This window comes from Embiotoca jacksoni, unplaced genomic scaffold (genome assembly GCF_022577435.1).
Source record: "Embiotoca jacksoni isolate LCO1_2020_lvr unplaced genomic scaffold, fEmbJac1.0.p SCAF_11, whole genome shotgun sequence".
Classification (NCBI taxonomy): domain Eukaryota; kingdom Metazoa; phylum Chordata; class Actinopteri; family Embiotocidae; genus Embiotoca; species Embiotoca jacksoni.
Window position 1 is genome coordinate 17,357,895 of NW_027185241.1, and position 26,992 is coordinate 17,384,886.

Genomic DNA, 26,992 nt, shown 5'->3' on the forward strand with positions numbered 1-26,992 from the left:
CTGAGTCATGCGAACAATCATCTTTCCACTAACCAGCTCTTTTCATGTTGCAACCAAATAACATTGCTCATCATTGTGGCATTTCTATTATAAGACAGCTAACACCCTCATCTCCCATATTTCATCTCATGTAACTACTGACCCTTCTGTCTCATTTTTGTCCTTTAAATATTTTCGGACCATTTCTTAGGCCCTTCTTTTGACTTTATAAAAATCAAATAAATAAAACATAACACATGATAATACCTAAAATAAAATATAAAAGGCAAAATTATTTCTACAATTACCAGAAATACCACCGGTTAAGAAAAAGTCATAAAATAAAGGATATAGACATATACTCAAAAGGAAATGCTTTCCAAATACTACTTGTAAATTTTGATGATATGACCAAAAGTATTTATGTTGGCCTAAATATGGAAATCCCGTATTGTATGTGAACATATGAAACATTCAACCAGTTCAAACTCGTGTTTTAAACTGGTCTCAGGATTTATTTAAAGTCATGAATAACAATGTCAGGTATATTTTCAAAGGTGTTAAACAGGGCCTTGTTTATCCCACCAATGTTTCTATGGAGTGCTTTTATAGTCACAAATCTGCTTTTATAATTAAATATGAGTGCGAAGGAAACCCTTTTTTTTTTCTTTTTTTTTTTTACCAACTGTGAGAATACAGTTTGATATGAGCAGAAACAGTGTTAACACTTCTGATACAGTTTATGTACTCATCAGTCTGAGAATTCTCCAAGAGGTCAGTTTCCTTTTACTGACAGTGACTCAGTATCAACAAGCTGTCTCTAAGTTTTGGGATGAACTTGAGTCATTCCTAAAAATCTTGACCAAACTGAACAAGACAGAGATTAATATCTGTTGATTCTGTTTGGACTTTCAGCTCAAGCTGTAAAACAGGAGTTAAATAGGTAACAAGGTGCACATACTGTAGGAGAGGCATTCTTATCTGGTGAAAAAAAACATTTACTTTTACAGATGATGACGAGACCTGTTAATGTTCCCTGGAGGGTCGGTGGCAAATTAGACATGTCCCTTCAATACAGTAAATCATCTCAGTCCCAGTGGCTGTTGCCTCAGCAAGCCTCTCTATGCCTATTTACAGCTCTAATTATCCAAACAAATATCCTTTGCTGTAATTTTTTACACTTGACACTCTCCCCAAGTTGAAAAAAAAAAACCACACAAACTAAATATTAATGCTAATCAAAACTATTACTATTTATTTATTAAACGATGTTGGCAACAACTGACCTGACTGTTAAACGATTTCATATTTACAATACATCAACATGAAATGTTTAAACAGTTGATATTATACAATGGAGGACTTATTTATTCACAATCGTGCACAGTTATGAAGTCATTTGCATAGATAGTGTGGAAACAAAATCTTCAGCACTTTCTGTTTGGTAGTTTATAGGAATCACTGGTTATGTTTTAGCTTTTTAAGAAGCTGTAAATGTTTTGTAAGTAGTCGTCATCCTGAAACTAATTGACACGTATGCAGACGAGTTTATTGAGCCCTCTGGTTTCATTATTTCAGCTTCACATATGAGGACAGCTCAAAACTAAAATCACAGCTCATGAAGCCACAAAACAAGTGTAGGATCTTTCTAAAAACCCTTTACAAGACCGTTTGTTATGCACTCTCACTTCACAATCTGATCTCAAGCCATAAAAAAAGAACTTTATATGTATTTATATATACTCTCAGTTCCATTATTCCTGAATCAGTTCTGTTCATTCTTCACCCAGTCTTGCCATCCACCGGGGTAATGCTGAACACTGAAATGAGGAACAAAAGGAAGAAAGTGAATGAATGGTTGCTTAAACAAAAGTACATCTATGAAATTAGAATACTAATGTTTTAAGACTTTTGAAAATAATACAATACGACTGTGCTGCTAAAAACACAGGAACAAATATAGTTATTTCACGGTTACAACATTAGCATCCTACGCTGGGCAGCATTTTTATTTATACTTTTCAGTCAGATATGGAAAATGTAGTTTACTTTCCAAAGAGCAATGCATGATGGGAGACACAATTGGAGAGACTAAAGGTTGTCACATGATGAACTATAAACGTCAGATGTGAGGTTCAGTGAACCAGAGTTCTGCTAATCTAATATTTACCCAGACTAAAACAATTTTAACTTTAGCAAGAAACAGCTCAAGAATTAAAGTTTACATGACTTTCAGTGCTTGAGTAACTCGTGGATTTTAATGGTGACATGAGCACCAATCATTTTAACAGACATACGCCAAGGAAACATGTCTCACTCTTTGTATCCCAGCGAGGTGGCCGTGTTGAGTGCGTTCTTGCTCCTGATCCCCGCAAGACAAGTGAACACAATGTTATCTGTCTGCTGGGGCATTTCACCGTTGTACTTTTCTTTGAAGTCCTCTGGACACAGCTGGAGGGCAGTGTCCACTTGTCCCACTGTAAAAGCCAAAGAAACACACAGGTCAAGTGGTAAATATATATATACTGTACTGTATGTACTGTGCATTTTTATATTTAATATATATATATATATATATATATATATATATATATATATTTTACTGTTATTTTATTGCTTTCCTGCATCTATAAATGCTGCTGTACTGAAAAGATTAATAAAGTAACTACCTACCTAAATATGTGCTATTAGATAAAACACAAAACATGAATGGGTTGTAAGGAACTGCTGTAAGTGGTCAAAGTTGTGTAGTGTAATATTTTGACAACAAAAGCAGGATCACCTAAGGCATGTTCCTCATCAAGGAAAACAACTACGGTTCACCACGTTAGTGTAACATTGAAACAAGAGGGTCTAAATCCAACTCCGCACCGGGCAGGACACCACTCACAGGGCACGTTGATGGAGCCGGGGATGACGCCGTACTCCCGGAGCTCCCAGGGCTCCCGGACATCGATAACTGCGCCTTTCCGGGCAGTCAGGAGCTGCTTCAGCTGCTCGTAACTCACGTCTGTGCTCGGCGCCTCTGAGCTGAACCTGCGGAGCACCAACTCTGTGTCTGTGAAAGAAAAAAAACAAAAACAAAAAACACGTGTGTTTGAACCGGTATGAACCGTTTCAAAAACATGACAGTAAGTCGCTCAAAGTAAAACTGACTTCGGCAACCGGGGCTCATGTTGACAAAGGTGGACACATGGCTGCGTCCTCCCGGGAAGGTAGTCCCAGGAAGGACAGTGCTGTCCCATAAGAGCCGCGGGACAGTACCGGTAAATCTCCAGCACCTCCTGAGAGCCATTTGTGACTATAACACACTTTATATTAAGACGCCTTCCACACAAGCCCGTTATTATTATTATTATTATTATTATTGTTACGCAGCGACACCGCCTGCTCGAAGAAGTCACGTTCCTCGCCGTCAATAGCCGTCTGCGCATGCGTAGAAGTACGGATAACTTAAAGGGCAAAAATACTTATTCCGCAAACGTCTTCTTTTCTAACCCAAAACATGATGAACTTCATATTTCAAAGGTTGAATAATTGTCAATATAATAAGCGATATGTTCCCTAATTCGCTCAAACAAATGTAGCAGGGCATCGTTTTGGCAAAAACGCAATTTATGATGCGTTCATAAGAAAGACGCGAAGGTGAAAGCCAGGTGTTGAGCCAGATGTTGAGCCAGGTGTTGAGCCACAGATTTATTGAGCGTTCTCACAACACATCTGGATTATTACCTCAGTTATGTTTGTCTGTGGGCCAAAGGAAGATATTTTGAACTATACCATCCGATTTAACGAGTCGTATAATGACGGTGAAGGATGAGATTTGAAAGTGTTGATGACACGTGATACATCTGTTGGCACCCGCTCTCCGTCTTCGACATTTTACCAAAACGTCAATATGTCGTCTCTGTATACAGAATATAATAACAAAGTGAGCACTTTGTAGCTGCGTGTGTTACATTAAAACCCCGAAAATGCTCTTGAATGTCTCAGCACCGGTGATGCTGTGTAACGAGCGTTGAGATTTACAGTCGGACGTGAACGCAGCATTAGGCCCAACCGAGCTGCCGTACTGCGTCACAGGTCGACTGGTGTTGCTACTTCATGCTACCGAGAGCTTGACAAACATTTCTAGAAAGGCAAAAGGCTTCGCCGTCGATTTACCAAGATCCTTCTTCTGTTTGCTGCCGGGACTTGCGCATCTTTCTGTGAAACGCCCCTAAACACCTGCGCGCGTTGTCGGATAAAACACACCTGTTATGTTGTATTTATTCTGACACGCTAATGTGGCTAGCTGGTTTGCCAGCCAGGAAGAGTTGACATCTCGCTGTTGGCTTCTCACCAGCTGACTCGAAGAGGTGCGTTCAAACGGATTATTGTTTTATATTTGGACAGATCCTTTATTTAAAACACGCATCCGTTGTTACGGTGTCGTTCATAAACAGCACGCGGGCCTTTGGCGCTCACCTGAGCGGGTCTGTCGGGGCGCGAGGCCTCGTCGCCGTGTTGCTGCTCATCTGTCGGTCTCATGGCCTCTTTCACTTTAATGCTGTGTTTCGTATTCACTGACAGACTTTGCGCTTTTTAAGTATTGTGACGCGCAGCTTCCCCGTTTTCTGAAATAATTTGTGCTCAATTCTCCTTTGCGGTGGTTTAGAAATGATCATCTTGTCTTGTCATGAGAGACTTTCAGTTTTTGGTCGTGTTTAAGTACCAGATTTAAAGTGAACAGTGTGGAAACGGTTTTTTAAAAACGACACCCCTGTTTTAGGGCACATCATTTAAGGGATATCATCTAAACCCGGCGTTGAGTTTTGAGCAGTGGTGGAAGAAGTGTTCAGATCCTGTAAACGCGCCTGTACAGCAATGTAAAAACACTTCACTGCATGACAAACCCTGTTTAAATGAAAATAAATACAAAAGTATTATCAACAACATGTCGTCAAGGTGTTAAACTAGTGGAGTAGAGAGAACTTTCCCTCCGACACGTCGTGGACCGGAAACCTGAAGTAACATAAAATGAAAAAAAGTACATAAGTAAATGTACTTAGTTACTTTCCACCACTAGTTTTAAAGGACAAACGGGGGGAATGTTTCGTAACTGGCCAAAAGACGAGACCGAGGAGTGCAGACCTCCCAATAAAACATGTAACCAGGGAAGATTACATCAAGTATCTGCTCATGTGATGTTGACCTCAGGCAGTCATGCATTGCATAGAGTTAAAAATGAAGTTTCAGGACAACTTTGAACTATTTAAATAGACTGTAGGTTAATCAAATTTGCTAAAAAAAAAAAAAGAAGAAGTAGTTTTCGGTTTATAGGAGCTACAGTTTCGACACAGTTATGTGGTGTGCATGTAAACACACTGATAGCACATTAAACTGACTGACATTTTAGATCCGCTGCGCTCTAGTACAAAGGCAACACAAAACATGTGTTTTTGTACAAATATTTATGGACTACACTACCTAATTGTCAAAGTGCTACAATAAGTAAAATGATAATGGCAGTCAGAGACAAGCAAAGTTATGTTGTGATTTGATTGCGTGAAGGAAAACCTTTCAGCCTACTTGTCCTCCATCCTCCCTTTCAGAGCTCCAGATGCGGCTAAAGGACCCCTTCTCTTTGAAAGCCGCCGATATGACCAAGCGGACTAATAAACCGAGGAAACCTCGAGATGAGGAGTCATCAGATGAAGTCAGTGGTAAGTGACTGAAACGGCACACGTTACCAGACTGTTAACGTTGAGGTGGTGGGTTTTGATTTGGTAAAGTCCTGTCCTGCACAGAGTATAGTGAGTGGGGTTAACTGTGTAGTTGTGCCCAACAAGCAAGAGACATATTTATGGTGCTCGCAGTTTAAGATATTCACCGAATTCATCATGTAATACAGTTCATCCACTGGCTGTTCCCATCATCGGAAACAAAACATATTTCAACTGAACAGTGATTTCTTTGGAAGGTGTCATTACAATATACACTGTCTTTCGACCAGGACTGACTTGTCAGCATGTGAGTAAAGCAGTTGACCTGAGCTCAGTGAAGAAGTCAGTCCTCTCCAGCGTGTGGCTGATCTGCTCCGAGTGCCTGAAGGAGAGGACCATGATCGACGGAGAGCCGGCAGCATCCCACGACGTCCTGGTGTGCCTGAAGTGTGGTTTTCAGGTGAGGTTTTCTTTCCTAATGTTAAACAGAGCAAACATGATGCACAGCACACACCGGGGCTGAGCTGTGTATACTGAATAATACAATATGGACACACAGGGACGCCTGAATTAATAACTTGGAGCCACAGCCTTTTTGATAGACAAGCCATTTTAATTCTGTTATGTGTATGAACTTGGCCATTTATTTACTTTCATGTACATGTGAAAAGAATCAATAGAGTTCAGCACTGCATCAGACACCAAGACATTTAGTGTGAATGTTAGCGGCACCCTCCTTCTAATACATGTTAATCAGTAATGTTACAAACAGGCAAATGCACATCTTGTTTCTTTTATTTGAAAGAACTAAAGCTTTCACACTGCTGTTCTGGTTGTGGGTGTTTGAGAGAGAACAAATGCATTTAGAATAAATTCTGTTATTTATTTTTTGCCACAAATTTGCTTAGATTAGATTACTACCTTTAGAAATAGTGCAAAAATCTTCCTCTTGTCATAACTTCTTATGATTTGAAATGTTTTTAATTCTCAAAGGTTGTTTTATGAAAATTGGACATGTTTTAAAGCAGCCCCCACTGTTTTATCTTCATCTATATCTACATATACAGTGCATTCTATATTGTCAACGTTCTTACAAATGACTAAGACATTATTTTGCAGCTCTGACACATAAATTTGGCTTCATTAAGGTGTGAAGGAGCCGCTCTCTTTAAACGTGTTTCCTGAATGTGCTTCATGTCTGTTAGCAAATATTTTGAACCACTGATGTTTAACTGAACTGTCTTCCAGGCATGCAACCAGTCAGGGATCCAGCACGCTGTCAAGCATCACCAGGCTTTACACCAAGAGTCGCACTGCATCACAATCAGCCTCAGCACGTGGAAGGCCTGGTGAGAAACCTCAGAAGTTTATTGTGAACCGTTGTGAAAAACGCTTGGACTGCACACAGTGGGTTACTGTTTGTCACTGTGCGATGACATGCCTCAAGATGCTGCAAGTGTGTGATCTTACCAAGAGAACAATAGGCGGCGGCAGCCTCCCTGATCTTGGCTACTACAATTTTCTGGGCCGTTTGCTTCCAAATCTACACATTCTTTTTCATAATTTTAGGCTTATAAATTAAAGCTCTTCTGACCTGATCTTAAATGCTTTTTTGCTCCGTTCTAATTTATAGGTGGTTTTCCACTTCCGGCAAGTATTTCTGCTGCCAAACAATGGCTCCTTTCAGCATTAGTTTCTTCAGAGTTCTTATGTTCAAAAGTAACGTAAAGCTTTTCTGTGTCTGTCTATGATGCTCTTCTTTTTGTGACAGGTGTTTCGAATGTAATGAGGAGCTCTCTCCTCACTGCAACAAGAAGGCTTTGGCGCAGACCCTGGACTTTTTACAAAAGCACTCTGTCAAGGCAACATCAGGTAAAGTGTTTCGAAACACGCTGACCTACTGATGCTGAATTAAGCTTAAAGGAGACAAAACCACACAGACTCGCTGCAGTTTCAGTTCTCACAAAGCTGAAGTCAATTCAGCATTCAGCCTTTGTTTAATTTGGCAACTCCTCCTTCAGTTGAATGCAGACAACCGCTAATGTATTAATGGTACTTATTTGTGTTTAAGGAGCTACGCTGAGTGAGTCTCCAACAAGGTTTTTTGTGCTTTTGTACCAGAGTTTTAACAGACATGCACACAACACAGAGAGAATTGTGTAGTCTACTTTTCACTGGAAGCACAATTAGACCTTGAATCAATACAACTTCTTTCGTGGCTGTCGGACCCATAACGGTTCAACAAAGTGTTATTCAGATGAATTGACTGACCTGGTCAGAAAAGTTCAAATGAGTTCTTGTCAGTGATCCACCGACATTCCAGGAGTCGACTGCAGTACAGCTGCTCCCCCTGGTGGTCGTGGTCTTCTGAAGCCCTCAATATTCACCTGTTAGTCTCAGTGAATAGACACCAAACATGAGCATTATTAGGTAACACTGCAGTGAAACGGGTGAAGTCACTCTGTGTTTAAATGCATATGTTTGCAACTATGTCTGCTTTTTACTGAGCTGCTTTGGCTTCATTGTTTCATGGCTTCTGTAGGTCACAAAATGGAACGAAAGTCTGACTATCGCTATGACGTATAATTCAGTCTACTCACCAGAAAAAGGGCCAAGAACTGGAGTTTGACGAGAGTTTGAGTTGTATCGCTGTATATTATGTTTATACTGATATTGCACAGTCTGACTTCCTACTTTCAGTCTTGCGTCCTTTCACCTCACTCAGGCCACCTGAGCCCTGCTCACACAGTCAGTCAACCATATACATTCAACCTCCACACTTACATGCACCTTCTGTTCCTGCCTCCCCGCACCTCTCCTGCTTTGCTCTGGCATGCCGAGAACCCATCCGACGGACTGTCGCTGATCGGGGGGGGTGGGGATCATCGTGTATGGTTTCACTGGCCGTCACAGCATAGCCCCCTGCCCGGTGCCCAGTTGTTAGTGGCCAGAGGCCAGCCGGCCCGGCCCGGGCAAACTGGTCCCCCATCTCGGCCGTGGCTGCAGAGTTGCGGGGATGATGCTGCAGTAATCCCCCACCCTCACCCCCACCTTGCACATCGCATGACTGCACATATTAGAGGAATTAAGCGCTTGAGCGATGCTTCCCGGCTGGGTTCCCTGAAGAACAAGAGCAGCTGCGTGGGGTTCAGCCTCTGCTCTGTCGTTCTTTGTTTTTCCATCGCTATCTGTTTCTGTCCCTTGCTTCCTCTGTCAAGCCGCTGTATGTCTCACCACCTCTGGGCCTGTGTGCTGCACTAGTGGGAGCCAGGGTCCTCAACAAGTCAGAGCGACTGGATCCTAACAGCTGGAGCGCACTAACTCTCAGAGGACACACGCACGCACACACATACACACACACACACACACACACACACACACACACACACACACATGACACATAATGTTGAAAATAACTTTCAAGTCAGGCAAATACCCCATTTTCTTCCAGGCTGCACTAAACACTTGGTCTTTTGCAAAAATAGTTTCAGTCATAAAGTTAGCTGAAGTCTCATGGCACAATGTATTCTTTGCGGCACAGAGCACAAGCTCTTCGTCACACAATGAATCTGAATGACTTTTATTTTTCAAGTACATTACAAACCTGGGAAGTTTCACATTCTTTGAGTACTTTGAGAGTGATTTTTAGTTTTGTGCTACTCGGCTACACTCAGTCATACAGAGTTTTTAGGACAAACTTGGGCCCAGAAGAAATGAACAGAAGTATTCAGAACTTAGACGGACGGTTGGTTGACAGATTTACACCATTTTACTGTTATTCTTCCTTTCATTTTTTGTTCTCCCAGCGATGGTGCTTCTTCATCTCAGTATGCAGTGCTTGTAGAGACAGTCATGCTTTCCAGTGTTTATGAGCCAGTTAAGCAAAGACGGTGGTTGGGCAATTTGTGTGTTGTTCTATATGTTTACATGTTTGTGGAGGAGCCCTTTAGTGTGCACGGTGCCAGGCGGCGGTCTATTGTTGGTGAGGATTGATTGGCCACGCTGGGCAGTGGTTTCCAGCAGCTTTCCTGCCACTTTGACTCTTTAAATGACCTGTCAACCTTTCCCGCCACTCAATTGTTCCACACTGGTTGGCCAAATGGGTATGGAAGCAGGCAGCCATTGTTGCAGCAAAAATAGATGGTTGTTGCCTGTTGAGGAGCTTGTGAAATTGCATTTCAGTGTGAAGGTCAGGTTTTCACAAGAAGCTGCTGTTGTACTCTGTTTTTCCTATAGACCTCAAGCACAAAAGAGCCCCAGCAAGGATTTTTTTCAAAATCTACAATAATTTTGTACAACAACAGCTCAGGGAAGAAAGAAAGTCGATTAACTGTGCTCTCTCACCATCAAGGCCTTCAGCTCAAGTGCCAGAGTCCCAGCAAAAAACGAATCGACCTCAGGGAGCTAGACTCCAGCTTGTAACACAGCTGGGGAGTCTTTGTGGAGCAAAATTAAATGTTGGTTCTGAATAGGCATGAGGGCTTATTTCTCATTGGAGTCTGTCTATTCCACCATGTTTCATGGTAGTGATTGTTATCCGTCATTATCTCGATATAATTGTGTTGCTAAAATATGTGTATTACCACACTATGTGTGTTATTGTATTCAGTGTATTCTTGTAGTCTTTTTTTTTTGCATTCTTCTGCAACATAATCAAAACATTTTGTTATGGGTATATTATAAAGTTTGACTGCCAGTGTCTTTGTTATATTCAGACACTTTTAATATTTAGACCCAACAATTTGAAACAAAGGCTCTATCTATGCTTTTCATGTTCTGTTGAATATATCTGAGGGATATAGATAAGAAAATTTAAAAAAAGCACCTGAGCTAAATTAGTGGGTGGCAAAGCTTGTACATATATCTCAATATTTTAAGCTCTTTGAAAATATGCGCGCTCTAAACATTGAAATATACAAATATTTTTTGCATATTCTCTTCAATGTCTTTACAAAGAGTGTAGAATTTTCTTTTAGTTAGAACATCGATTTATGACAGCAGACCCAGATGGCTCGTTTTAAACACCTCATGTTTTCAGCAGAATGATGTTTTTAAAGGTAGAATTTCTAAAAACGTTCTAAAAATATTTTAACATTTTTTTAAAAATGTTTTTCATAACAGTCAGAATATTATGCCCAAATGTTTTCATTAGAAAGTTTTTTTTTTTTTTTAAATTTTTTTTTTAATGTTCCCAGAGTCTGATTATTTAGTGAAGTGCTTTTAAAATACTATACAAATGTTTTCTGGTAAATTAAAATATTTTTACGATTTATTTAGAAGGTTTTTAGCAAATTTTATTCAAAGAACATTCTGGGAATTGAAACGACAAAAAAGAATTTCCCAATGCAAACTTACATTGCATCATTTCTTTATGGGTATAAACATTCTTTTATTAGAATAGACTTTAATGTTAAAATTAATAATGTCAATTTTATGCAATATCCATATCCATTAAACAGAACTGGGTTTCTGGCAAAATGTTTTTATGAGTGTGCAAAGCACTGGTACAGGATAACTAACACTTGAAATAATAAAAGTGAGCTGTCAGTCACGGCATGAAGCACATCCGTTGTTTTCCAGCTTCCACCTTAACTTGTAGAATGATTCTTTTGCTCAGTTACCTCTGTCCTAAAACAACAAAACTCAATGACACATCGTCATAAACACACTTCTCCGACAACAACGTGCAGAGTGAAGTCGCATAAATTTGGCGGCATCTCTTCTCTGTGTCGCACACACAAACACCTCCAGTAAGTCCGTGCTCATCCACAACACAACCAGCAAAGAATCAGCACATTAAAGTTGCATCAACTTTTGAATCCTGCTGGAAAAAAATTCCATCAGGAATTACATGCCTGTCATTTCACCTTGCTATGTATCGATATTTGAATTAAAATTGTGAAAGAATGAAACTCAAAACAGTTTTATGTCACCAGTTTATAGTAATGCTTGTTGGTCACATTAAATGTTCCAGTTCTGTTAGTACGACTACATATCAAAGTAAAGTACCGAAACAAGCAAATATGGGTTTTGGCTGAAATGACCTTGAAAATGTTTGAAAAAGTTAAAAACCAAACATGAAGTTTTTATTTTTTCAAATACTTATTCCTGGGAATTGTATCACATGCTTGCATGAGGAATATTTACGTTGTTTTTGTACCATGGCTGTTTGTCCATGAGGACATCCACTTTGGTCCATTTTTTTTTCCTGGACTCATTTCATTGAGAATGATAATTCCCATGACTTCCTTTGAGAGAGCTCGGGCAAACATATAGAGCCTGATTTACTAAGATATTAAATACAGGGTACTAAATTGCGTGTTTATTCTAAAAGTTTGCACATTTATTTTGCACTGTTTTGCGGGTGATTTGCTAAAAGTAATTGCATCTTTGATATCAGTTGGAAATCGCTGCATTTAAGTGAGATATTTGTTAAAGTGATTCCAGCCGTTCTGACAGAACAACCGCAAAAAGAAAAGGAAATCTGATCCCACTGAAATGAATAAATATCAATATAACAAGAACAAAACACTATATAGAAGATTATCAGATATTAGGTGTGTGAAAAAAAAAAAAAAAAAAGGTCTTATTAAAATGTCAGTAAATAAAAGAGGAGGGACGGTGGATGAGATCCTCTAACAAACACCGATCAGCAGGTTCAGATCTTTCTGTGATGAGCAGGTGACTTTTCATTCAGTGTCTCGCGAGTGCTCGTGAACTTTATGAAGCTACCTGTGAATTCTGCGGGACACATTCAGGACCTGTGACATCACACCTGAATAACAGGACTGGGTGGGATATCCAAGCAGAGATACACTGGAACGACCCAGAGACAGGAAAATGCTGAGTCGGAAGAAGTTTTTTAATTGCTGATATTTCGTGGCTCCTCCTTGTTGTTGGCTTTAAATCATCATTCAGTTCGTTCAATAACTCGGAAATGTCAACGCTGGACAAACGATACGTCTGAATAATTTAATTTAAATTTAATAATTTAAGCCTCAGAAATGTTTACAGGTGGAAAACACGTTCTCCATATATTCTTTGGTTTCTCTGCGTCTCCTTCTCACCACAATAAGAGCAGCAGTTTCTCCAGATTTGCGCACCTGATTAATACGTTCCTATCAGTCGTACTAAAACACACAACAATCACTTCTCCTGTTTCTATTTTCAGGTTTAGTAAATATCGTTGCGGGTGTATGCAGTTGCATTATTTGCAGTATTTTGCACCTTCAAGCAGAAACGCCCAATATTACATATGCATTCAGGCAAATACGCAAAATGGACAACGTTTGTTAAATCGCACATTTGAAAGACACAATCGTCACTGAACGTCGTTAGTAGATCTGCTTGGACATTTTTTTGCGGGCGATGTGGAGTTTGCACGTGATTTTATACACTTGACCTTCAGTCAATCAGGCTCATAGTGTTGTAGGATTACTGCACCTTTATTCACTTGGTCTCCTGATCCTAGAATTTGGGAACCGTGTTCCTCAGTTTACTGTCAGTTTAGCTTTGCCGAGTCAGTAGCCAGTAAGATGCTTGTCCCCTGGTGGTGCTTTCATGGAGGTAATCAAGAGTGATTCTGTCTTTATTCCCACCACCGCACATGAAAGTAGGCCAGATTGTGTGTGTGTGTGTGTGTGTGTGTGTGTGTGTGTGTGTGTGTGTGTGTGTGTGTGTGTGTGTGTGTGTGTGTGTGTGTGTAAAAAAACGTGGCACTGGGTTCTTTTGGCCTCAGATGGCAAGGAAACAGGCTTTTCATGCCCTGCAGTCACAACAAATTAGTGAATTAATAAGACATTTGGTGTTGCCCGGCCTTCCTCTTGACTGCCTGCTCTGCATGAAGTGAGCCGGCCTTGGCCCTCCACACTGCTGCACTGTAACTGAACATGGATGCATGGAGGAAGTCCACTGGCCATATGATTTGACAGTCTCTCAGCCCAACTGTGAACCGCATTCAGAAGGCTTAAAAAGGCCTTTTGAAAATCTAGTTTTGCAGTCTATTTGTTTTAGTCTTAATTATATCGGTGTCATTTTTACATTAAGTAGCTCTCAGACTGAAAAACGCCATTGTGGTAGATTTGATGCACGTGTAAGAAAGCAGAAAATATTAGTGTAAAACAAACTTGAATATGTTTTGTTCATTGAATTGTTTCATGAGCTTGGATTCGCCTGCGTAGTCTGGTGTTAGCCTTCTTCAGCTTGACAAAAATGTCAAAAGAAGGCAGCACATGCGTGACAGAACCATCTAGTTTTCAAGAGACTTCATTAAAGCTCGCATGTCTCTTTCTTTCGCACGTACTCGTGCAATCCCTGTAAAAGTAAACAAGTGCCATGTTTCTTTGTGTATCTCTTGTGTGAAAAAGAGCAGGGAGTGCAGGAGGTGTTGGTGTACATGCGTGCATGTGGGCGAGCTTGAGCACCGTGATGCTTTCCTCTGCCCTGGGGAAAGACTCCACAGTGTCACTGCTGCCCATACTCGGTGGCTGAGCAAGGAGGGCCAGGTGGTGGTGCCGAGTGCAGCACAGTCAAGCGTGGACGCAGCGCATGCTGACATTTGCCTTCGCTGACTGCTGCAGGGAGAGAAAAAATCTGCTTTTCCATATGCTTGTGCTCGTTGCAACCCTTCCCTCCACCCACTGCTCCCCCCACACTGCCCTCTTCTGCCCCCCCGCCCCTCCAGTCTCAACCAGATGGCTCCCTGAACATTGTTTACCTTGGGTGACGGTCCCAGATGCAGAGTGTGTCCATCGGCATCCCCGTTCCGCCCGTTTAGATTCCTCATTCCTCTGCTCTCTCTTAGCTCGAGTGCCAGTCGCAGCTCTTACACTCAAGTTGCATGAAGTCTGTTGATTTTTTTTTTTTTTCTTCCCATTCACAAACACCACAACAAGGAGACACACTTATTTACACACTGTTCCTGTCTTTCAATTACTTTTCCTTTCGCTTAGTTGTCCACACTTGTGTAAACATTTCTTTTCACACCTTTCCAGCGTCGCACCAAAGCACAGTTTGTTTTTCACGATGGGGGCTGCAGTCTTCGCCTATCTCCGCTTGTTTTCCGTGCATTGTGTGTGTTGACATATGGGCGCTCCCTTATGGCTGCATAGTGAAGATGAAAATAGGCCTCCAGATGTTGCCAGCACGGAGGGCCAGATGTATTTAGCACCACTGGGTGGAGCGCCTCAACAACATGTCGTCCCAACAAGCTGAACCTCAGCCGGGCCTTCTTCAACCCAAAGACACAGGACAAGCTTAAACATGATTATTTCATTTCTCATATCGGCACTGGCCACTTTTCTGTTAAAGCAATATCTATTAAAAGTAGCACTGTTAATGCAGCCAAGAAAATATGAGGAAAGGAGACTATGTAGGTAGATAGGTAGGTAGTTACTTTATTAATCCCCAAGGGGAAATTTTTACTACGTGTGTGTTCAAGGAGTTGTGTTTTTCTTCTCAAATTAAAAGAGAAGTTGCCCTTTTCCTTAAACTCCTTTTTATTAGAATTTGATTTAGCATAAAATGCTAATTATCAGGCTATGGGTAAGAAGTCCAAGGTTCACATTCCAGCGACTCTGACCAGTCCTTGGCCTCGAGGAGGAAATGCTCGCTGGGTAGCGGCCAGCAGCGTGCTTACCCATCGCTGTAGGTTGAATAGCTTTTTCAATAAATGCGTTGTGCACAAGGAGTGGTTCTATAAATTGAATATGTGCGAAGGCAAGGCCATTTGTGTGTTGAGGAAATGAACGGTGAGAGTAAAGGTGCTGGTTCTTATAAAGGTGTGCGGTTTCGTTGAATTTCTTTGGTTTGAACAGAAGTGGGTTCAGTCTCGTGACCTCACTCCATGCCTGCTCTCTTGACTGACTTATATGGATAAAGTGTTAATGGACCAAACTCTTTTTGGGTTTCCTAGCATTTATGGGATTTCTCTTCAGCCTGCAGGCCTTAGGGTCCCTCCCATCAGTCGCTGCAAGAATTTACCATTTTGTACTGACATTTCTTATTATCAGCTGGTGACAGAGGAAGCTCTAATTTTATTTTCTATGCAGGACAAAAATCATTGAATTATTTAATAAATTGATAGAATTGTAAATGTACAATATTTTTTTGTCAACAAAAATTCTTCCTTTAATTTATATCTATTTGTATATGTTTTTGGTCATGTAGTTGTGACAGTCTATTGACTGCATGTTGGTTTATTCAAGGATGCTTCAGCAGCCAAGACTGACTGCTGCTGAAAAGAATTCATTTCCCAATTGTGAACATGGATGCCTTTCATAATATAATGTGAAAGACATATGTCAAATTGTCATAACGGGCATGAAGAAATCCACTGTTTTGGCTGTTTATGAACCCCAGCTGAAATATTGGTGCAGCCTTCATCATCACAGGAAAAATGTTCCCGCTTACTTCTACTCTAATCTGGCAAAACAAGCAAATATGCTAAAATGTTCTGCTGTAAAGTAGCTCTTATCTCGAAATATCTGCAAAATTATTTTCTTCTCGGCATCAAAAGTAGAAATTCAAGTTAGAAACTCAATCTAAAACCTTCATGACAGACTTTAGAACAAATCCCAAATATCTGTTTAATAGGCAAAAACATGATAAGAGAGAAACAAACTCTTACAGGTCATACAATTGCTGAAAGTAATGATAAGATAACTTGATAAGATGAATTGCATACTTAATTAAAACACAATTCTTTCCAACCAATCCGGAAATATAAATCAAAAGTAATATCCTTGGTATATATTTGAGCCATTCATGTGCCACTTAGTATTTAGCTCTTGGTACAGCAATTTGATGGTTGTGAGAGGTGTATGAATACAGTATTAATGCTTCAGAGTAAACACAAGATGACTGAGCTGCTTTCCTGCTCCTGGAGCTCCTGTTCAGCCCCACAACCTTTTACTTCAATATGAATTTTATTTACAGTATGTAGCACCAAATCACAACATAACTCATCTCAGAGAAAGTATTATAGTAAGGACCTTCCAACATTAGAGAGATGATCCGGACAGATTAACAATTCCCACACGAGCGACAGTTGGAAGAACTTTTTTTTTACTTTTTTCTACCCAATGAGATAAAGCACTTGTTGTTTTTCCAATCACTAAAGCAGATTAATGGCAGTTGAGTAGAACGGTTTTACTTCTGTCCATCTTCTTTCTCCTACCAGTTGCTTGTGTCTCTTTCTGTGTTTATGATATCTATGAAAAAATCTCAGTGAGTTCTTGTTAATTTTGACATTGAGATTAGAGAGATTATGCATCGCTATACTGAGCCTGTCATCCATTATGAAGCGATGGGCTTTTTAAACATCACCCTGAACGAACACCTCTGGGCCCCATGTTGCAGACACACAATTACATATTTATATATTTATGATTATTAGCACGAGGCAGTCCAGTAGAGTCGTCTTACAGTAAATCAATAGTTCGCAACACGGTATTATTGTTTGTCCATCATGGTGTTAGTGTTAGCCTCGTTAGCTGCTGTCACATCATCAGCTCGCACAGCTCTAGTCTGTCCCCAGCAGTCTGCATGATACTGTTAGATTGTGACCATCTGTGTCTTAGTTTCTGTTGAAGGTTAGTTTTCATTGGTGATCAGGAGGAACAGCTGGCTCTGGAGAGCCATCTCTCCAACCCCAGCCCCCCCTCCTCCCTCACTAACCAGCGGAAACTTCTACAGCTGTCATCTGCTTTCCCCAAATGACCCAGCTCTCCTTCCAGCTGCCGTCCCAGCACCCTGCTCCCAGCCTCAGCCTTGTTCCAAGGCTAAGCCCTTTTTTTGTTGTTTTTTTTCCCCCCAGTATTCTGATACAATCCCAATTAAAGACTTGCGGAAATTTGTCCGGCAGCAAGGCTGACTTCCACTCTCTGTCTCAGACCTGCCACCATCTCAGCTGCAGCTTCAAGTCTTGGTATCAACCTCAAAGTAAAAGTCAAATCAGGGTTTAGAAGTGGGATTTTTTTTTTGTCAGTTTCAGAGACCCACACATTGTTACTCTGACTTACTTACAGGCTGTATCTCTTCAAACATACATCTACCTGCTTTTTTATGTGTTTCAGCAGCATCTCCCAAGATCATCAAGCTGCGAGAGGAGCCATCCGATTATGCTGACCTGCCCAGAGGCAAGAATCCAGTCATCAACAGCACTTTGGTTCCTGTTAAGGGAATCAATAACCTTGGTAACACTTGCTTCTTCAATGCTGTAATGCAGGTGTGTATTGCTATTACTGCTGTTAATAGTTTTTTTTCTCTAAATCTTACACAAAGGTGTGTTTGTGTATTTTCTGGTCAGAGTTCAAGAATAATAACAATAATAATAAAAAAATGTTTGCATGAACAGAACACCACTTTTTTTTTTATTGTGCATCATGACATGTGGTATGGTTGTATTATATACTGTTTACATGATGTATTACTTGTTGCTGGATTTCTCAATGTAAACAGCCTGCTTGCAAATCCTTGCTTTATCTCCAGAGACCCTTGTTAGCCTAATGAATCACAAGGATGTTTATTCTAACATGACAGTACAAATATGTGTGTCATCACCATGTGTAAATACTCAAGTGCTGCTTCTTATGTGTCTGTCCTATAGTAAACCAGATTGCCGTCTTACAATGGCTGTGGGTATATACAGGTCATTTTGTATCTTATACTCAATGCAGCAGTAAATGCAGTGCTGGCTTGGACACATTCACCTGCCCGTACACGAGTGGCACTCAATTGGTGCAGAGCATGTTCACAACACAACACAGCTATAGAGCCTCCTCAGTCTTTCTCTGGTCATGTCATGGTGACTGCAAACTGACATGCCTCTTCAACAATGAAGCTGTTTTTTTCTGCCATTTTGTTAATCACCCTCAGGGTCTTCCTCGCTGATTGAAATTCGAGTGAGCGCGCTTTACATGCTTTTCTCTCCCTCTCGCTGTCTGTTTGTATTGTCTCCTTGAAAATTGCAATCTTTCTGGTGAAAACACATAATTGTCAGAGGATGAGCTGTGTCTGCGTTCACAATGCCAGCTCCATTGTGTGTTTTCCATAGCAACAGTCTTTATTGCCAGGATGTGACAAAACAAATATCTCTTGAAAGGGAAGGGAAAGATGCTTCTCTAACGTGAAGGGACAATGACTGCTTCAGGCTACCTCCACGCCAAGGATCTTCTCCACATTTCAAACTCACAGATCATAGATCATTTTGAAAGCCTCTTTCAGTATAATGAACTCAGCGCAAGTTTCCCGAATCCTACTAAAATGGAGATAACATTTTACAAGGGTATTTTAATTGACCGCTTTGAATTGCCACAAGCTAAGTGTAGATACATTTTCATATCTTTGACAGATCTTCGCTTTGGTTGCTGTCTTTTTCTCATCCACAAAATTGTTGTTTGTCCTTGATGAAATGTAATATCTGTGCATGTGATTAATTTGATCCTCTGGTTTTATGAATGGATTTCAGCTGGTTAAAATCAGATGATCTAATGTGTCTGATCAATACCTTTTACGTATTACCGTTCAGTTCATAGATGGATTGAAAAGATGAGTATAATTAAACGGTCTCAAATAATTCTGTTGTCCACACAGAACCTGTCCCAGACACACATGCTCATCGACCTCATCCAGGAAGTGAAGGAGAAAGGGTACAAGCTCAGGATCTGCCCTCCTGTCGATACCAATCTGGTACTGTTTATTCTCCTCCTTCAGAGAGTCTTCTGAAAGGACCAGTGTGGGATTTAGGAGGATCTATTGACAGAAATCAAATATAACATTCATTAGTGTGTAATCATCTGAAACTAAGAATAGTTGTGTTTTCGTTACCTTACAATGAGCCCTTCGTAGGTTTCCTTAACGAAACCCACCACGTTTCTACATTAGCCCAGAATAGTCAAACCAAACGGTGGCGTTGGAGTTTCATGGTCACCGTAGATTCTTTTACCCGCTTAGAGGGGCAGTGGAGGGGTGTTCAGTTGGTTGCAATTTGCAACCTCACCACTAGCTGCCACTAAATCCTCCATACTGCTCCTGATAATCAAACGAATAACAATAAATTCCTTTTGCTTTTGAAATAAATATTCATATATGTTGCATCAAATAAATGATATGTGACAATAGAAATCAAAAAACAGAATAAATGATCTGAAAAGTGGTCAAATGTAAAATGCCTTCTTAGGTATTTTAGACATCTTGGATTCTAATTTTAGAGCTTCAGCATGTTTCAGACGTTAAAGTGAAAACCGTTGTGTGAATGTTTTTGTGTGATTTAGCAACTGGAATCCTAATTCAGATAAGTAAATAAACCACATTGTTCTATGTCAGTTATTTTATATACCTTGTTGGCACATAAAAGAAGATCAGCCTCAATCCTACTTTGTTATCATGTTAACTTCCAGGATTCCTGACAGAAATTAAAGTTTGGGAACAAGAGTTATTTCCTTTTTGTCTTTTCACCTTCCAGAGTCAGCTGACGGTAGCGCTGCCCAGTCCAGACCCTCTGACGGCGGCCATGTTTGTCTTCCTCCAGAGCATGAAAGAGCCCGGGAAAGGCCCCGTCAATCCCAAAATCCTCTTCAACCAGCTCTGCCAGAAGTAAGATGTCACCCTTCATACCAACTGTTACTTCCTTCACCCTACCTCGGCCCTCCCCCTTGGGGGCCCACATGTGGGAACTAGGTTGGTTTAAGACCTATCAAAATGAGTCGCTCAAAGAAACCTGAGGAAGTAAACTAAGTCTGTTGTTGTTGTGGAACTGAAACAGAAATTACAGGTTGGATAATACCAGAAGCACATTTCTCAGTTGAATAGAAAATATTTTTTGCGTCCAAAACTTGTTTTTTTTTTCTATTTTCAGTTTTAAAACGGCAAACTGCTCATTGTTTTGTGAAAACCTCTATAGAGATCATACGAGGAGCGATCAAAAAGTTCTTAGACTCCTCCTGTTGTGCATGAATGTAGAGCAGCACTGTCAACATGCGTGTTGTCATGTTGGAGAACCAAAGTGCTGTTATGTCACAGTTCAGATCGTTAGCGGGGAATGTTTTCCCTCCGATGCCGCTGAACATCACAGTAGAAGTCGATAGAAGTATTGACAGTCTGACCCTGTGGAGATAAATTCACCTGCACAACCCTGAAAATGTCAAAGAAAACCCACCTGGTTGCGCTCCTGACATGAAACGCCTTCTTCGGTTTTGGACAGTGAAGTTTTGCCCCTTTTTAAACGTGAATGAACCAATGTTGTAGATTTTATGAGGCATTTTAAGAGTCTCTGTTGCCAATTTTCCAAGTTTAACCAAAAATGTTATGCGATCTCTCTGTTCAAGTCCATGGTGAAATTGCAAATACCAGTAGTCACAATAGTGTGTAATTCAGACACTGATATTGATCACGAGACGTAACTTTGAATACTTGCTCATGAAGGTTATTATTACCCCCTGCTCTGTGCACATCACGGTTTGACTGCCCCCCGTAGACTATTTCATAAACACCAGGAAGTTAGAACAGCTATTTTTTTTTTTTTTAACTCTTGTGTGCTTTCAGACTTCAGGCTCCTGCAAATATTTGAGCTCTGGTTCAGTGAAATCACTAAACTGTGCAACATTTTTTTAGTATTGCAGTTATCCATCACCTCTGCAGCACTTTACAATGCAGGAGCCACAGCTTTCAGCTGTGCTTTCATCCCCTTACTGCAGTGGTGAACACTCATAACCAGCCAGACCCAGGTAGCACCTGGTCCCAGCTGAGTGCCTTTCACACACTCTAACCTCAACATACACAAAATACACCAAAGGCACTGTTCCTCATCAAATGTCGAGCAGCAGCTCGCCATTTGTAGCTCCTCTGCTACTTGCTACGCTGCTGTGCCACCTGTGTCGTATTTGATCCAGAGCAAGGTCGAACAGACTGTGTGACAGGCCGACACACACGCTGACTTCAGTGAACCGAACAGTTGTTTAGTTTCCTTTTATGAGCAGTGTGAATATTTGGTTGTCTGACTTCTTGTTTGAGCATGGTACACTGCTGGTTGGGTCCAGCCTGTTGGTGTGTATTGGGGCGGGTCTTTCACTGCTTAGTAGTGCAGGTGGGTGACCAGGGCATTTGACGTTGGATGACTGGCTGCATCTCTGGTGCGTCTTTGACAGTTATTCTGGTACCCAGCTTTCATCAGACAGGCCTTTGTGTGTGTGTGTGTGTGTGTGTGTGTGTGTGTGTGTGTGTGTGTGTGTGTGTGCGCACGCGCCACCTCACCTGGCACCTCCTCAGCCTGCAACACACATGCAGGCAATTGTGCATTCAGACAGCAAGTATATGCACACACCTTTATGCACTCATACATGTTTAATTTCACATAGGGCTAATCTATTCCACTGACATGCATTTCAAAAAAGGTTTATGACTTTAAGCTTCAGTACACATTATCCAAACACAATGCTTGTAAATCAACTTCAATTAAGGCCACTGAGTCATTGTTTTTTATGTCCTTGTTTGAAAAAAATGCAGACATGCTCATATCAATTTAAACATTGTTTTCAGTGCTTCAGAATGGTTACAAAGGAAACATTTTCTCTTTAAAATGTCTGACTTATTAAAAAGATAGTCCCCTTCTGTATAGAGCGGCAATAATTTGTACAATGAACTTGTGTTGTTGTTATTTAACCTTTCTGAGTTTTGTTGCATTGTTAAATCAGGGAATGTAGTTGGGACGTGCAGTGGAAAGTTGTGCTGAAGAAATTTGATTTAGTACAAAGTGGTACATGGTCTGAAAAGATTTTGTACCTTTGGATTAGCAGATAGACATACAATCAGTTAGAAACAATTTAATAATTGATTAGTTAAATAAGTTTTGGAGAAAATATGCCATGAAAGAACACAAACATCCTGCACACACTAAATCGTAATGTTTTTGCAGTTACACCAATTGTCAGGTCAATAGCACATCATGCACCACTTGACAGGTTTTGCCAAAAATTCAAAAGTGTTGAATCTTTCCTGTGACCTTTTTAATTTATTAAAAAGAGCTCCTGATTCCAATAAGTGGTTTGCAGTGAGCTGAGCACCAAGAAGGAAGAAATACAGACAATATCAAATTTTATAAACAATTCTCACACCAAAAATTTGGGGTCAGTATATGTACAGCATACAACCTACTTTATAAGTATAAAAGTACCAGATTTGTTACAAGCAAAACTGTCAGTAATACTTCGCTGGTCCAGTCGGGGTTTTTTTTTTTTGTTTTTTTTTAATGTTTTTCTAGGTTTTATATCGTTGTAAATTGAATGTCTTTGAGAGTGAACTTTTTGTACAACAAAAGAAGCAATCTTTCAGAAGTCACTTTGGGTTCTAGATGCTTTTGATGTCCTTTTTTAAACAATTTTCTAACTATACATGGACTGACATTTAATCAGTCAATCAAAAAAAAAGTTTAGATAGATAATTCAAATATTCGCTTATGGTAGCCTGTATGGACATGATAGTTATAGATATGCGTTTACACCCACACACAGAAACACATTGTCTCCTCCTTGACTACTGGTGCTGACTATGTCTCTCTAAAGATGCTGTTAAATCTCACTTGTTGGTACAATTTTGATGAAACTTTTTCATGAGACCACACTTAAGGATTCTGATTGGCATTGAAGACCCAATCAAGATATGTCACTGGGAGCTCTCGACCCTCAGAGAGAGTCGGTCTGTCCTTGACCTGCGAGGACTGACGGCGCTCTTCCATTTGTCTTTTGACTGTGTGTCGTGTGTGTGTGTGTGTTCACATGCATTTGACCTCAACCAGCTGAGTACCCCACAGCCTGCCTCCTCGTCCTGCTGCCAACGGAAGGGGTCTGGTCTGTGCTCGGACCAGTGCCAAGCTGTGCGTGTCGGACGGTCAGCACCACACTGTGTATCTGGTGCCAGAGAGGGTCGCAGCTTGTACCCAGTGTACTACAAAGCCGGTTAGTGGCTAGTCAGCAGTCAGTGGCAAGACAGGGAAAAATAAAGGCTCTAATATTTATCTACTTTTTTCTGGGCACCTGGACTCTGAGGGTCAAATGGATTTGAAAGCACCATTTTACTGACAGTATATCATTATTATTACTTGTACAAGTGTAATGCGATGCACTCTCGATGCATATCCAATACATAAGCTTGGAGTAAAAGGCCACGCTGAGGCATTCATCTACACCTGCTTCTTTCAAGGACTGACTCACATTTCAGGATCGCCACTGGACTTGTATTGGAAAAAAAATGAAAAGTATGATGACTTTTTTCTCCATCGATGTACTGTGTATAAATGTCCACATACCCACATTCTTCAAATATTGTTCATAAATAAGCCGTGTGAGAAGCCTTTTATCCTTGATAGAAACAGCACAGGATAACAACGGATTCCATCTAAGGCTGGCATCCAAGTCACACACACACACCTACACACATACAGTACACGCACATGAAAAGAAGAAGCAGATATTCATAGGTGGTATGAAAGAGTAATACAAATATTGGCATGTGCACATATTCTGAGGACTACAGTTCAGGGATTGAACATCCATTCACTTTATAAAACTGACTTGTGTTAGTATCTGGAAACTGTGTTTCTAATTGTGATTGACATGGAGCCATCCAAATATGTCAGTACAACACCATATATCTTATTTATTCTTTTATACTGTACTTGTAGCAACATGTTAGTGACCATTAGCGAGGCTGCACACTCGGGCTGCCTGGTTTTCTTGTGGTGCAAATGGATTATATTAAGGCAAAATCTATTGGCTTCTGAAGATGCGATATAACAGCAATATTCTCACACTTTACCACTTAATGTCAAAAGACCTGTGCCGCCTGAGTGACAGGTGTTTTAAGTGTTGGTAAAGATAAATAATGCTTTACTTGCATCAATAGTTAAAGTAATGAAAATACAGTTTGGATTCCACCAAATACAAATTCTTTGTCCTCTATTAATTTAAACAAAAATATTAGTGACAGAGTTTCCTGTATTTTGCACATAAAGATTTTTTTTAAAGGCAGCTATGTCTAGCACAGGCCTGTTTTCATACTACAAACATTTTTATGAACATATTGTCGATAATTGAGTCACATTTCTGTGTTTCATTGTTGTGTGCGAGTAAAGGCTTAATGAATTTATGATGTGAACTGTGGTGCATTGTGTTGCTCGTGTGTGTGTGTGTGTGTGTGTGTGTGTGTGTGTGTGTGTGTGTGTGTGTGTGTGTGATGGGGGGGGGCTTGTGTGGCCTTGTGTCTGGTACTAACTCATCCGGCTATTAATTGTGTTAGCACCGCAGCTGTTTGCATTGGCCAGATTGAGAGCAGCGCTACAGGGCCCTTCTGCTTCTCTCCACTGGGATGAGCTTCCAGACCTCCTCATTCCCACTGATCCATCCATGCTTTTCCCTTTTTCTCCGTCCCGCTCGGTCTCTTCTTCTTTTTCTCACTCCGTTCCTTCTCTCCCTTTTGTTTTATATTTCTCTCTCTCTTAGTTGATTGACAGGCTGTTAAGCGCAACAAGAGGGAAACATTCCTTTACTTGCTATTATCTTTGTGGGCTGGCAAATAAATGACATATGTGCTCTCTACCATCCCCCCCCCCCCAACCTTCCCTGAATGTCTGCACAGAAAGGCATAAGAGACCGTGTGTGTGTGTGTGTGTGTGTGTGTGTGTGTGTGTGTGTGTGTGTGTGTGTGGGGAGTGTGTGTGTGTGTGTGGGGGGGGGGGGGGGGGGGGGAGTGTGATAGACCTACTGGTTAGGACCTGTGTTGAGGGCAGGTGTCTGACCATTTCTCCCAGACATGGACATCCACTCTTGGCCACATGTGAAGTATGCCTCAGAGATCATTCCACAAATTAGAGTGATGAATGAAATTAATTGTATCAATTGACCACTGTGTCCAGATTGTGTCTATACTTTAATTCTTGAAAAAAATAAATATATAACTGTATCCATATTATTAGTGTGCAGTCTGCTGTGTCAAAGAATTAGTGTATTTGTATTTTTTCGCTTGTCAAACCAAGAAAGATGAAATTTTAAATAACCAGAAATCTGTTTATACTTGACCATAAGGATTTTAAGCCCCAGCAAGTGTCCTACACTATTGTATTATAGGAGTTAGCCCCCCCACCTCTCTCCCTACGAACATGCTCAGTATTTGTCGGACAGCTCCTCTGACCAGAAATGTGGCCTCTGTGCGTGTCATGCCTGTCGGACCAACCTGTCCTTTGGTTATGTGGCTGGCTCGGCCCAACAGGTTGCAGTGGCTCCAGCCTCGGCTGCCCATCTGCCCCTGGCATCTGTCCTCACATCTGCCTCTCCGTGAACGGCCAGGGGACGGACTCAAGGAGAGACTCCCCTCTAACCGCTCTGGCACTGATGTCCAGGGAGGAGGTGGAGGTCCTCTCTTACTTTGCCAAAAAAATGCTCAACAAGAAGTGGAGATCCGTCAGCCAGCATGGTAGAGTGGTGACTGGGCTACGGATAACAAGTGTTTTTATTTTCTTTGGAGCATTTTGGCTTTAAAATTTTAATTCCCTCTGTATTCCACAAGGAAAACCAACTGAACAAACATTGCATACATTTTCATTGTGAATTCACTATTTATAATGTCCTGACATTATAAATGATTGTGCAATCATTCTAATCAAATTAAATAGTTACAGACTAAATTTCTATATTTATGGACAGGATCCGATATCCATATTTCTCATGTTGTGCATTGTTAGAATATTGAACACTTGCTGGCATGCACGATTAGCTGATGTTTGTAGATTTTGTTTTCTTTTAGCAAAGGCAATGTTAAAATATAGTTTGATTTCATATATGAACTGTATTTTTTGTACCTGACTTCATAAATAGATGAACAAATTATGTAAGTGGAGACCAATATGTTGAGTAAATTAAGCCATGAGGATACGGACAGCGAAAAGGATTTGATGGTTATGAGGCTAAAGATGCATTAAATAAGCAGCTTGTGTGAAGTTGATTTCACACATTGACTCGGAGTTTAGCAGGAAACTGATGTTCTGCCTGATAAGAATTTAAGCAGGTGAAACTGGTAGCTGTTTCAGTCGCCTCCAGTGGTGCTGCATGTATAATAAAGTAGGTTGTATAGTGTACAGAGTGGCTCGGCCTTAACCTCAGTATCTTTAGTCAATAGTTTAACTTGCCTTTGTTAAGTCTACAACATGATGGATGGGCAGATGGATTTATCAGGAATAAAAAGTGATATAAATATGAGAATGAAAAATATTATATGTACCACTAAACTGTAGGATGACACTGAAAGTTGCAAAAAGGTGT

At 40.6% G+C, this 26,992-nt stretch overlaps 2 protein-coding genes across 5 annotated transcripts in view; one reads left to right on the top strand and one right to left on the bottom strand.

Moving 5' to 3' along the window:
- Window positions 1-1,207: 1,207 nt before the first annotated feature.
- tstd3 (thiosulfate sulfurtransferase like domain containing 3) lies at window positions 1,208-3,398 on the bottom strand. Its single transcript, XM_069140373.1, has 4 exons — window positions 3,136-3,398; window positions 2,870-3,037; window positions 2,297-2,456; window positions 1,208-1,799 (listed from the first exon to the last, which is right to left on the bottom strand). The coding sequence occupies exons 1-4, from the start codon at window positions 3,272-3,274 to the stop codon at window positions 1,745-1,747; spliced, it is 522 nt and encodes a 173-aa protein (XP_068996474.1). The 5' UTR covers window positions 3,275-3,398; the 3' UTR covers window positions 1,208-1,744.
- A 646-nt stretch (window positions 3,399-4,044) lies between these two features.
- Window positions 4,045-26,992, top strand: part of usp45 (ubiquitin specific peptidase 45) — a 35,141-nt gene continuing 12,193 nt past the window's right edge. Inside the window, exons 1-8 of one of the 4 annotated variants that reach the window (XM_069143400.1) lie at window positions 4,045-4,337; window positions 5,574-5,684; window positions 5,975-6,144; window positions 6,933-7,033; window positions 7,456-7,556; window positions 17,759-17,910; window positions 19,278-19,373; window positions 20,149-20,279. In XM_069143400.1, coding sequence (XP_068999501.1) covers window positions 5,582-5,684; window positions 5,975-6,144; window positions 6,933-7,033; window positions 7,456-7,556; window positions 17,759-17,910; window positions 19,278-19,373; window positions 20,149-20,279 — 854 coding nt within the window. In that variant the 5' untranslated portion in view covers window positions 4,045-4,337; window positions 5,574-5,581. The other 3 variants (XM_069143401.1, XM_069143403.1, XM_069143404.1) reach the window with 3 other exon arrangements.

Bases quoted from the DNA above. Each gene is read 5' to 3' on its own strand.
- tstd3 (XM_069140373.1), bottom strand. From the start codon at position 3,274: ATGGCTCTCAGGAGGTGCTGGAGATTTACCGGTACTGTCCCGCGGCTC. The intron at 3,038-3,135 runs GTCAGTTTTACT...TTTCTTTCACAG, and splicing joins CATGAGCCCCGGTTGCCGAA to ACACAGAGTTGGTGCTCCGC. The intron at 2,457-2,869 runs GTGAGTGGTGTC...TGGCTTTTACAG, and splicing joins CGGCTCCATCAACGTGCCCT to TGGGACAAGTGGACACTGCC.